Consider the following 13525-nt stretch of genomic DNA (forward strand, 5'->3'; position numbering starts at 1 on the left):
GGTGAGAACCAACTTCAGTAACCATCACTATCCTTTGCCAGTAGAATAAGCCTAACCAAAGCAATTTTTGTGACTATTTCTTTTAGCCGAATGACCAATTGAAAGTTATCTTGTGAGGAAGGGATTCCCGTGGTCTTTAGTTACGTTAACGTCAAGGCGTTTGTCATCTGTAAGTACCAAATCTTGCGGATTTTTATGTGTTTGCCTTCACATTGAAAATTGCTTTTAGGTTCAAAATTAAAGTGACTTTATGTAATTTTTACATTAGATTATTTTTTTTTACTAAGTTTCATTATTAACTTTTTTATAATAACAACATCTTAACATAAATAAAATTATTTTAAAATTGATTTAAAATCAATTTAGCCATACACGTCTTACAAAAAATAATCATACACAGTGATTTGTTCAGACCTGAAACCATCATATTATAAGGCCCCTTTCTTATATTTATATATTTTATCCATGTGAATTGTCAAGACAAAGTATTCCCCAATATACAATATAATATTCGGGTCATATATATATATATGATCGATGTGTGTGATTCTTGAATGTTTTTTGGAAGATTCTTCTTGTGTTTGTAATTAAATATATCAGCATATGATATGATATGATGGTTCTAATGAATAGGGGAGTTGAGCCCCTCTTGCGAAGACAAGGGATGCAGTGATTGGTGGGGCTTGGAAGGGAAAGATGGTCCTTTCCTGAACGAAGGTCGCTTCTTGATACGTTGCAGAGTTTGCCTGGCGTAGATACTATAAAGAAAAGGTGCAGCTCTCTCCTTGAATTTCAGAATGACAAAGAAAAGAACTCTAAGCAATACGAGGATGATCATGACTGCTGCTAAGTCCCACCACTTTGAAATCTCAACTCGAATGCCAAGCATGGTTTTGAGGATGATTTCTCCTTTCAGTTTTGTGCCCCCGGGTTCTAAGGGATCAAACTCCATCCCAATCATGTCATTCTTGAAAGCTCCCTGCATTCCCCATTTAATTATATATATATAATCAGTAAGTGAGCTGAACAAATTGCATGCGCTTGTTATGTTACACACCCTAAGGCATTAAAAGTTGAAACTAGAAAAGTTATATTTCATTTTTTTTTTGTTCTCTGCATGCAAGGATCATCCTTTAGAAATATTCTTGTTCAAGACGCTAAATGTGAGTATCTCTTTCAACGGACATTTGAACTTTGATTTATGATGTTGCTAGCAATTTGTTAACACGTACGTTTATAAACCATTCAGTTGACAGTTGATATCCTTTTGATTATATGCACTTAATTTAGGTTTTCTCTCTTTATTGGAGAATGGCGGTGCTTCTAAATTTACCTGCAATCCCCATGCGCCATAGTTGATGTATGATATTGGGTAACGCCAGAAGATCTTGGGAAGATCAGGGATCTGACGGAAATAGCCAGCAGTCATCATCATAACACCCTGCACACTTTAATATCAGCATCAAAAGTAAGTTTTCAATGACGAATAGACTTATATCTAGTACACTTACAATATATCCCGCTCCAATTATCAATCCCATGAGGAAGTTGGGAACCAGTGAAGCTATAATCATCATGGAGCTCTCCACAACCGCAATGCAGCCAATAAGATCCAGACAGATATACACATAATGTGAAAATTCTGTGCGAAACCTAACCATATAATAGGTTATTGTCCCCGTAGCAATGGACATCACTGCCACAAAGGGAAATGAAGACAGAAAATTTGAAAGAATGTAGACTCCAACGCCATAATATCCGTTCAGTCTTTCTTTGTAGAAAACCTGTATTGGGAAGGAAAAAGAAAGATCAAGTACAGGTAAAAAACTAAATGCCATAACCCTTTTCTCATGTTTTAAACATTAATTTCATATATACCTTCATTTCTTCTATGAAAGACGGGAAGCCCCCTATGGACATGAATGTCATGAAACCTGATATAAAAGCGCCACATGCTCCTCTTGCAAAAATGGCTCTATAACTCGATCCAACTTCATAAAAGATTGTTCCAACAGACAGAGATAAGGCAACATAGATAGTTATCCTTATCCAGTAGTATCCCACATCTCTAGACATGTTCACGAAAGATCTTCGAGTCAGCGTTGATAGTTGCTTCCACCATTTGGCTTCGCAGTTGCTTTTACTTTCAAATTCATGTCCTTCCTGTTACACGATTAATTCCTTGGCCTTTACATAAGATGTTTCTGTTTTCTAACAGACCAACACCATCCCACAAAAATATATGTTTCTAACAGTTCCTTTACATATAAGAGTCTTAACCGATTCACACCTTTAAGGAAACTAATTAATTTACTTAATAATATTAAATTTATTAGCAATTTGTATTATTTGTTTTCCTTATTTCCTACAAAATGGTATCAAGTGACTTGATTGTTTTGAAGATGTCTAACTCTGCTAATTCAATCCCCAAACTCTCAAGAGAATCCTAATAATTGGTGTGCTCATACATAGACAATGAATGAGTTTGTTTAAACTAAAAAATAATAATTTTAAAATAAATATTTTTTAAGAAGTAAATATTACTTCTTCAAATAAATACAAATATTTTTTTAAGTAAAAATAATTTAGACAAACATATTAAAAAAATATAAAAAATTATTTATTTTATAAAAATAAGAATTTATTTAAGTAAATATGTTTAAACAAACTGATGAATATTTGGCTCTTAAAATGTGTTAGAGATGGTGGGGAAACGAAGTAATAATAGTTTAAGGATGGGTTAAAGGTTACGGTAATGTATTAAACTTACCTAGAGGAATCACGTTTAAGGAGAGTGTTGGGAAAATGGAGTCTAGTGGAGCATTTGATTAAACTTGATTCATCTTGTATTTTGATATTTTTTCCTATGGATGTGTCTTTTGATTCAAGCACAGAAGCACTTATAGTTTAATAACACCTGATCACGTTTATTTCCCAATAGTTTTCTTCTTCCACAGCCTGGTTAACTGTAACAGTTTCAGCTCATGCAAAGAATCTTTTTATGTTCCGTAAACAGTAGTTAGTAATTACAATCCAAGTAAGAGGCTACTTACAATGCTTGATATTTCTTTGATTCTTGCTCTTGCAGTGGTTGCGTGCTCTGACCATCGGTATTTCTCTATGAGTGTTGCTTTGATTGCTGCAGTTGATAACGATCCCGTTGTTATTGACATTTCTTCCTGTATTGAAATTGAAACAGGGAAGATAGTGAGAGAGTAACGACTTTGAAAGGAAGAGATTTCACGAGAAGGCGGAAAAATATTACAGTAATTAATGACCAGGTTAAGTGAATAAATAATATATCCCAGTTTAAAAGTTTTGTACCTATTACTCAATCACAAATGCCATATATACAACTTTTATAATAAGTATTTTATTCTAAAAGTGACACTAAAAATAAAATATAAAACTTTTGCACTAATAATAATACATACTTCTCAAACCCAGGCTAAAAATTCATCTTCATTACATTAAATTAGAAAGTGACTTATTTTTTTAGTTTATTTTTTTAAAAAGTGACACATTATTATTAACTTTTTAAATTATATATATTTTATAATTTTAATATTTCCCTTTTAATTTATATTTTTCCAATTCTAATGAATTAATTATGGGTATTTATAATTTTAAATATTATTTAATTTTTACCTTTTAGCTTACCTGATATTTAAAAAGAATGCAATGGGGGATATTTGCTAATGTTTGAAAGTATGTTTTGACTAAGATGCGATTATGCAAAGCTAATTAGTATCTGATTTTTTTTTCAAGGCCAACCGATGCTATAAAGCTACATGTAAGCTACCTTTTGAGCTTCTATGATCTTTTGAGGATCCTGATAATTAAACATGTTCCAGTTAGCTAGGTAAAGTTTCTTTTGCATCAAGTTCACCTTTTAATAAAATTGATTTTTCCCTAAAGCAGGGAAAACAAGAGGAGGAGTCATAGACGAAAGCAAAATCAAGCAGAAGAAGAAAAAAAAGAGAAAGAAAGAAATTAACGATAAAGTAAAGTAGACAAATATGAAACTTGTGAATATATAGATAAAACAAATGGTTAGGCATGCATACATGTACTCTTTGGCAGGCCATCATAGTTGTTGTGACAGCGTCAAAGTCTGAATTAATACAACGGAGGAAATGATCTGAAGGGTTTCTTCTACTTGGACATGGGAATCCCGCTTTGGCAAAGAACTGCGCAAATAGATGGATAATTATCTGTAATATTTTAACCTATTAAGGTTCTAAACACATACCAAAACAGGACAAATTACATTTGTGTGTGTGTATATATATATATTTTATTTTATTTTTAAGGCGAGAGCAAATTAAGTTAAAAAATTCTATAAACACCGAGAGTCTGTACCAATTTTAAACAATAATGGCATATATGATTTTTTTATATACCACATGTTTTTTAGAAGATATGAATAACAAATGTACCTCAACTGCCTTTTTGGCCGGTCCAAAATAAATTGTTTGACCTCCAGAAAGAAGAAAGAGATCGTCAAAGAGTGCAAAAACCTCACTACTTGGTTGGTGTATAGAAGAGATAACAGTCTTGCCATCATGACCTAAGTTTCTCAAAGTTTGGGCAACAAAATATGCTGAGGCACTATCTAGACCGCTGGTGGGTTCATCAAGGAACAAGAGGCTTGGCCTTGTGAGGATTTCAAGTGCTATGCTTAGCCTTTTCTTTTCTCCACCGCTTATACCTCTCAAGTGCCAATTCCCTATTAGCCGATCACCACAGTCTTGAAGACCCATCTCCATAATTGTCCCCTCTATGATGCCATTCACCTCTTCTTTTGTCATGCTAGATGGAAGCCTTAGATTAGCTGAGTAAGATATTGTCTCTCTCACTGTTAGTGTTCCCAACACTATGTCTTCTTGGGTCACATATGCCTATAGGTGTGGTAGATAAAACATAATAATGCTATGAGAGGAGATTAATCACAATAAAATAAAAATGAGGTTGACAATTAAATTGGAAAAATGTCGTTTGGTGCCTTCTTTTATCATATATGGATGGAAATTCAATAGCCAAATACCAGCAACAACAAACTTAATTTACTAGAAGTTAGTGTTGGATACTTACTACGACTCCATAGTCTAATCTCCTCTTCTTTCCATTTAAAAGCACATTTCCAGACATGATAACGTTTCTAGAGAGTCTACCTGCAAGGATTCCCAACTATCTGATATGTTAAAGTCCACAATATATAAACATGTCACTTCATTACAAATTCATTTGTTCCTATCCAATTTCCAAACCAGGGTATCTTCAGCTAACTTTTTCTTTTTATTTATTTTAATTACGCTTATATACAAGCATGCTAGGCTGAGGGTTCTGTTTATGGTAAAATTATTTTACATTTATTTTTTCTTTTTCCAGATTGATTTATGAAAATATTTTTTGATTTTTTTTATTTTCATAAATAATTACATTGATATATCTTATGTTTACTGTATGTCTTTTCAATGATTTGTATAAGAAATAGTGAAAATAAGAAATTAAGCAAAGTAACATTTTTATAATTATTTATAAAAATATGAAATAAAAATAATATATATATTTTATAAGCAAAGTCGGTGAAAGATAATCAAACATTAATCCTCATCGTACCAAAAAAACATTCAATCCTCCATACCAAGGGTAGATATTGTTACTCAATTGACAATAAATGAACAGAGTTTATCCATATGAGGAAACAACAGGGTCATGGAAAGTAAACCTCCTTGTTTGGACATGGTAGATGCTCGCCAAGAGTTTCTTTGCTTCAAGCGTTGTAATAAATAAATGCGACTGTGTCCGTAAACCTAATGGATAATTTTTGCCATCTTAAAATTGATCTCGAAAAATATCAAGGCCAGGTTTTGCTAGGCTCTTTGAAATGAAAACCCAACAAGAAAAAAAGAAATGGAACAATTTGATGGCTCCATATTGCTCATTTTTACCCTCAAGTATAAATCTACAGTATTTCAACCTTACACTGGGAAAATGTTTCCATGAATAAATGACTCATAACATTATCCTGTTTCTTGGCTTCTCTAAGTTGGCAAGTCATTTACCTAGTATATGGAAGGACACTCCTTGGTTTTTCGATTAAAATGGGCATCATGATGATGGAGTTATGATTTTTTCACACCCATGCCATCAACGTTTTCTTCATACCCTTTTATTTCTCTGTCTCGTTTTTTTCAATTATATATCTCATCATAAACTTTTCAATCTAAACTTTCAGGGCCACTGTATACACGATGTTATGACTAACAAAAGAGGAAAGAAATATGATGTGATCGAAGTAGAAGGCCACAAACTATATCTATGCATTTTGTTTGGAGAGAAAATATTTGAGATGAAAGAAAATTTAAAATGAAATAGGAATTATATGCACGATTGTGTTGTTTACAAGATCAACATAAAAAACGAGGAGGAAAAAGTAGAGTAAATACTACTAATAAATAATAGAAAAAATGAAAAGAAAGTAAACTTCATATTGTTAACTGAGAAATTTTAAGCTTGATTTCAAGAAAGGTTAATGCAAAATAACGAGAAATATCAGTAAATATTTTACGAAAGATAAATACATATCAGTAACACAGTTATTTACTTCCACTTTGACTTTCCCCATTATTTTCATATGTGCTTCCAAGCTAGAAAAAGAAGAAAAAAAAAAACATTTTCTCTCCCCAATCTTTTTTCCACCAGCCGTGAGTCCACTGAGTTCATCCAAATAAATCATAGTTTCTACTTTCTTGATCCTCTTCTGATTCACCTTACAAATTCTACATTTGTAATATAATATAATATATATATGAAAGAGACCACACACACAAACATTCCCATAAGATAAAAGGAAAGACAAGAGTAATATTAATATTAAGATAACATGCACACACACTAGCGGAGAGAGGTAGGGAGAGAGACCTGCTAGAGCATCAAGAAGAGTAGATTTTCCAGAGCCAGAAGGACCCATGATAGCCATGATTCTGTTAGGTTCAGCAAATCCACTCAACCCATCAAGCAATCTTCTTGTGTGCCCATTCCCAAAATTTGGAACTACAACAGTTAAATCTTCCCACACAAGATACATCCCTCTCTTATTATTATCTGAAATCATTTCAGCATCACCATAGTCGGTAACACCCTTTTCATTGGTAGTGGCTTGTTCTATCTCCATTTCTAAAATGGAAAACTGGCTTTGGAATTGGAAACACAAATAACAAATGGTAGTAGCCTGAAGCCAGCTTAGAGCTTACATACAAATAGAGATATATGTACGTGATGAATGGTGGTATAAGAATAAGGGAAACATTAGTAGGACCACAAACTCACACCATGTTGTTTTTGGTCATTCGTAACTATGTGCAATAATTACTGTCATCCAGCTCCCACAGAACTGTATTAGTTGTTCCGTTAAGGCCATGCATGTGAAGGAGAACGACACGTCTCAGATTTAATGAAGGAACTGCATTGCTCGGGGATTGAACTCAACAATTTGACATTAAAGACTCAAAATATTTCTCAGAAACAATAAATGATTCCTAAATTATTACATTATAAAATTAATTTCAATTATTGAATTAATATTTCATGTTCTAAGTTGTTTTTTTACTTATGAGATCATATAGTATAAATTAGTTATAGAATATGGAAAGTGAGAGACTCTGTTTCCATTCTCTTAATTAAATATTCTTTTTATTTCTCATTTAGTTATATTATCTTTTACATATTATTTTTACAATTGATTAAAAAATTTCCTTGCCAACTATATATAGGCAACAAATTACCTCAATGAATTTAGTTTAGTTAACAAAGAGTTGAGTATATGAAAAGAATATAAATTTGATTCTCATAAAATAAATCTTTGGATAAAGACAAACTTTAAATGTAATTAAATTTGGGATCAATCTAAAATTAATACACAACAAATCAAGATCTTAAAGTTAACAATATATAGAGTATTGTTCTAATTAAATTGTAACAAAGCTGATAAGTTTATTTATAAATATCATTTTCACCTAAATGCACTTACATAAAAACTTGCCATCATTCATAAATAAATATAAATTGTACAAAATATATATATATATTACCAACTAGAAATGTTAACAATACATTATGTAATACAGTTTTTTAACATACTCTTTAATATTGGTTAACATTTATTGAAAAAAAAAATCATGAATGACACTTATTAAATAAAATATAACTCACAAAATTTTATAATTTTCAATTAATAATAAAGAGTGTAAAGTAAAATACATCATATGAAAAATGAGATTCATTTTCTTAGTTAAATATTCTTAATTTTCTTTCTTATTTCTCTTTTGGAGTATATTTATTTCACACATATTGATTCCCGCAACTAACTAAAACTTTTTATCGTCAATTATATCTCAAACTATATATTTGATCTTCTTAGTTATTTATCTAATATATTCTCTTTTTGTCTTTATATATATCTAAATTAATTTTTAATATATCTTTTAAAATTCTAAATAAATAAAAACAATCTTATACTATCCAATATAATTTAAATTATTTATTATAAATTTTAGCTATATAAAAGTAAACATATATCCTATACTCTTTGCTGTTTTGTGCTACACTTCATAGACTAAAATAGGTATTATTACTATAATGAGAACATTCAAATTGATTGATGACGGGTGAGTAACTACTCTCACCAAACCATCTAACCTGCTAACAATAAATTCCATTATGAAGCTGGTGTGAGGGAACTGAAGCCGAATTGAACGTGAACCGACTTTGAAGTCTCACATTGAATAATTTTGAATGATGCTACCACACAGTGTACACACTATCCCAGTGTTCCACGTTCATTTGACACGATTTGATCTTTAGCTTCCACCTGTACGTAAGCAAGCTCTCACATCCTTCAATGTCTTCCCTTCACTCCACAGGCAAAATAATACATGCTCCTAATTTATAATTATATAATAAGTAAAAAATAAATGTCAATCAGTATTTTAAAAGTATTGATCAAGAAATTAAAAATAATATTTTTTTTATAATTTTCATATTAAATATTTTTTTTTTAATTTCTTAATTAATATCTTAAAAACACTAATTAACAAAACGTATCCTACTCAAGGAGACGTAGAAAAAGCTATAATAGTAAAACCTTAAGAGGGATGATATTTACTATTCCTTGGCATATGTGGTACCAAACTCCAACTGCCAATTAAATCCTGAGGCATACCAATACAATTTTCTCTTGTTCATCCTTCCCGATTTAGGTGGGGGGACCTAATTTACTGAACGAACTGCCTGACATTAGGGCAATCCCATTTACATATATATGTTCATGTCATCAGCTGATTATGTTTGACAAAAAAAAACTTTGGGTTGGTCTTACATGCATCTTTATCATGCTTAAATGCTACTCCATGTTATTTAAGGATCTGTAAATTTAATTGTTTGTTCCAAATTATGTTTAAGGTACACATCTAGCTAGCTGTTCTTTTTCTCCCCCACTCCCATAAAGAAAAAAGAAAGCCTGATCACATGAACCGCTTCAAAATACCACAACATCGTACATAATATTGCATTTTAAGATTATCCTTTTGTTGACGGATGCTCCATCACACTTATTTGGGATTCTCTTCTTATAAGTTGTTGACGACCCAAAAGTATAATATATAAATTGGCTGTAATTCACTGCTTCAACTAAATATAAATGTATCCTCACGTAGTTATGTCATGTGATTTGCCCACATTATATATATATATATATATATGAGATCACACAAATTTTAGTGATGATTTTTTTAAAAAAATTACATACAATTTGTTTCAGACCTAATTTTAATTTTTCTCGATCGTAGTGATATTTTAGTAATGAAAATTTTCAAATAGAAGAATTAATGAACTAAACTTATGGTGGAGCTTGGAGCACGGCGGCACGTAAATTCAAATTAGAACAGTGAACCTGCAGCTTTGTTACACCAGAAATAGTCTCAACCTTTGCAACTGTAGACTCATTACTACAACTCCAGAACTAGACAAGGGGCATAAGTCTTGCATTGGCATATAAATTGATACTTAATTTATCTTTTAGCTTCTGTTTGTTAAGTAAGAAATTTGGGAGAGGGGAGTTGATGAAATTATTAGACTTGTTTGGTTGAGAAGATTTAGAGGAGAATTAATTTTAAAATTGGTGAAACTCACTGGGCTATTTCTCAACTGTTTTCACTTATTTTTATTTCTTTTCAATAAAATATTTTTATTTTTTTTTTCTTTATTTCTATTCATCTTATCTCTCTCTTTCTATCGAACTGAGCATAGTCATGTGCGTATTCTTGAATTGATCCACCTAGCTTAGGGGCTTACCCATGGTGTCTTATCTAGCCCTATGTATACTTCTTCTGCATTCCTCACATGCATGGTGTGAATTTAAGACGTGATAATCTCAAGGCGTGACTCTCTAAAGTCTAAACACAAGAAATAAGAACTAACAAATTAAAACAAAAGTGATGATATGTGAACCACAAATCATATACTCTATTAACACTTATTATTATTTTTTTCTACCTTAATATCTTCTTCTTCCAATCATGTCATATAACTTATTATACTTATAGTTTTCTCTCTTACTTACCCTAGGTGTTAATTAATACCCAAATGTCTGTGGATGATTTTTCTTGAAACAAAATCTTCACGGTTTTTTTATCTTTTATCCCCCAAACCACAAATTTCTCGAGGGCCACAGACACAGTAGTGCTTTTAACCTGAGAGAACACAAATTCCATACGCGGGTCGACACAAGAGTCTTTTACAAATGTTGTGTAACATATCCACATCACTTGAATATAATTAATATAATGTAGTACGTACGTATGCGAAGAGAAAACCCACGTTCATCATTACATGACTTTCAATACGTATGGCTTAGAGAGTTGGCGCAAGGTCTAGCTAGCGTGAGGTACAATAATGGTAAATGGTGCAAGGTGGAGCACCTAATTTACTATTTTTTTAATGACTACTCGATAATGTTAAATAATTAAACAGTCTACCTGTCTAGGCACGGCCAATTTTTATTTTTTTACCACATGAGACAAGTTCCTGTAGACCAACTGGTGGGATCAATTAATAAAGGTTTATATGTAATATCTCTTCAATTTAAGCCAATTAATTAATCCATTAAGCTAGTTTGTTTAAACTTATTTTATTAAAATAAAAATAAAATAAATAATTTTATGTTTTTTAGTGTGGTTGTTTAAACTTTTTTTATTTAAAAAATAATTTTATTTATTTATTTTAAGAAATAAATCCTATTTATTTATTAAAAAATTTAAAAGTACTTATTTAATTTTTTAAAAAAGTTTGAATAAACTTGACCATTATGTTATATTCAACTTGTCTAATTGTTCTGATTGTAACTCGTGTTTTGTACAGAAAATGTACGTAAGTTGAATCCGTTAGCTAGAAGGTAATAAAAAAATTAGAGTTGTTTGGAAATGTGAAGGTGGATGAGTTGGGTGTTGTGTCATGTGGTGTAATGATTTGCGGGAACTAACATGTAGTACTCTTGTTTGCTGCAACAAATAAATGAATGAAGTTGTCCTCTCTTTTGTCTCTACATAATTTTATTTTATTTTTGTCTTCTTAGGCGTTGCCAAATTGAAGAAAATTTAAAGGACTTAAAGAATGTCCATCAGTTTTACCAGACAGAGGAGTTTAATTAATTAATTTCTGTTTTATTGATTGATAAGGCAAATTAAATAGCTCATGCAGGAAACAAGTGGTGAAGTTTGTAATTGTAATTGCAGGCAGACACATTCAGCCAAAGATTGAGAACTGAGAAGGCCATTTCAGCCTGCAGTTCTCTCTAGCTAGAATATTTATCTTCGCTCTGATTGAATGAGTTTTGAGCTGAGAATTGATGAATGATGATAGCTGTTGCTGGTGGTCTGTACTGAACTGCATGTGGATGGAACAATTGCAGCTTATTCATCCAAGAATTTAAGTGGTCCTTCTAAACCAGCATGTTCCCTTACAATATTCCTTCAAAAGATGAGAATGCACATATGAAAAGGGACAGGTGGCAATTGATCCGCAAGAAAAGGGAACAAATGATGAGGGCAGAGTGCAAAACACGAGGGCAATATAGAGGAGGTTGAGGTACTTGTGAAATTCTCAGTCCATACTTTTTCTGGTCAGATTCTTATCTCTTCATTCCATACTATGATATATATGCTGATATCCATACCAATACATTTCATTATGCTGTGTTACTATTTCTTATGAATATCTACAGCATCGTAACAAGATGCTGCTTTACAAATATATTAGCACAAATTTATTTACAATAAGGATGTGTTTGCAATTTTGAATTGGTTCACAATCAAATGAACAATATGCGGAGCTCAAAGATGATGAGTAATGGTTGGAATTTTTTTTCCCTTGAGTTACAAAAGAAAATTAATAACTGTTGTGCATGTATATATAGTACTCCCTTGCCCAAGAAACTTCTGTTCTTACATTTCCACTTTTCAATTCTTTTTCTAGCCTTAGCCTTTTAGATTCTAAAGCTGTTGTGCGGCTAGATCTTCCTCGCATGTCTTCATTTTGATCATTAATCCGTGAGACTAAATGGGCTGTGATACCACCATCTTGAAATATAAAATGGGTCTACTTCAAATCTTGAATTATGAGAGAGAGCTATCGTGATCTTCTTCTGGATGCTTGAGAATTGCTACTTAATTTGTTATGTCCAAGACATTTGTCCCTTTAAACTTAACGGCTCCTTATACATTTGTCAAAATGAGCTGAAGGTTTTTTCTAAATAGCCTGATATGTGATGCAAGTTGAGTTCTAAAAATTCAATCCCAATTTTAATTAGGCTTACCCTAAAATTAACTAATGGATTGAACCAATCCATTTGAGTTATAAGCTCGCAGTAGATCGAACCAATCCATTTGAGTTATAAGATTAAGCTCACAATGGATTGAACCAATCCACTGATTTGTTTTATTTTTATTTAGTATGACTATTAATTTTAATTATTTTGGACTTGCTTACATTAACTTTTTATGTTAAACTAGACCTCCGTACTAAAATCAAAGATACATAATTTTTTTATATTTGCATTAAATATTAACTATCAAATTAACAAAGGAGTACGATAATAATTTTATATAAATATTATTTTTAACTATCAATTTGTTTGTCCCACGGCTCATAATAAATTGCAGTGGTAAATTTTTAACCTGTAATTAAATTGGTCCAACTTAATAACATAATTTAAAATTTTATTAATCCAAATAGATCGACTAACTAAAATAGATACTTTTGATTACCAAACTGTGAATTTTGTTCTCATTTTTTTGTGATTACCTGCTTGTTTTTTGTTTTGTCATTTTTCTATCTTTACTTTTTTTTATAAGTAAAGATTTATTGAGATAAAAAAAGGCAAAGTACAAGATGTACAAGTTCTGCAAACAGTAAAGATGTGTTGTTTTGTCATTTTTCTGATAAATGATAACAATTATCGGGTTGA

At 31.3% G+C, this 13525-nt stretch overlaps 1 protein-coding gene across 1 annotated transcript; it reads right to left on the reverse strand.

Moving 5' to 3' along the window:
* Positions 1–403: 403 nt before the first annotated feature.
* LOC114379731 (ABC transporter G family member 15-like) lies at positions 404–7393 on the reverse strand. The gene is made up of 9 exons (XM_028338419.1): positions 6928–7393; positions 5095–5174; positions 4440–4901; positions 4068–4190; positions 3054–3179; positions 1879–2163; positions 1512–1784; positions 1334–1441; positions 404–979 (listed from the first exon to the last, which is right to left on the reverse strand). The coding sequence occupies exons 1-9, from the start codon at positions 7178–7180 to the stop codon at positions 623–625; spliced, it is 2067 nt and encodes a 688-aa protein (XP_028194220.1). The 5' UTR covers positions 7181–7393; the 3' UTR covers positions 404–622.
* Positions 7394–13525: the final 6132 nt, after the last annotated feature.

This window comes from Glycine soja, chromosome 12 (genome assembly GCF_004193775.1).
Source record: "Glycine soja cultivar W05 chromosome 12, ASM419377v2, whole genome shotgun sequence".
NCBI lineage: Eukaryota > Viridiplantae > Streptophyta > Magnoliopsida > Fabales > Fabaceae > Glycine > Glycine soja.

Coding starts and splice junctions, on each gene's coding strand:
- LOC114379731 (XM_028338419.1), bottom strand. CDS start 7,180: ATGGAGATAGAACAAGCCACTACCAATGAAAAGGGTGTTACCGACTAT. Junction 5,175..6,927: donor TCTTCTTGATGCTCTAGCAG/GTCTCTCTCCCT, acceptor GAATCCTTGCAG/GTAGACTCTCTAGAAACGTT. Junction 2,164..3,053: donor TCAAAGAAATATCAAGCATT/GTAAGTAGCCTC, acceptor ATCGTGTAACAG/GAAGGACATGAATTTGAAAG.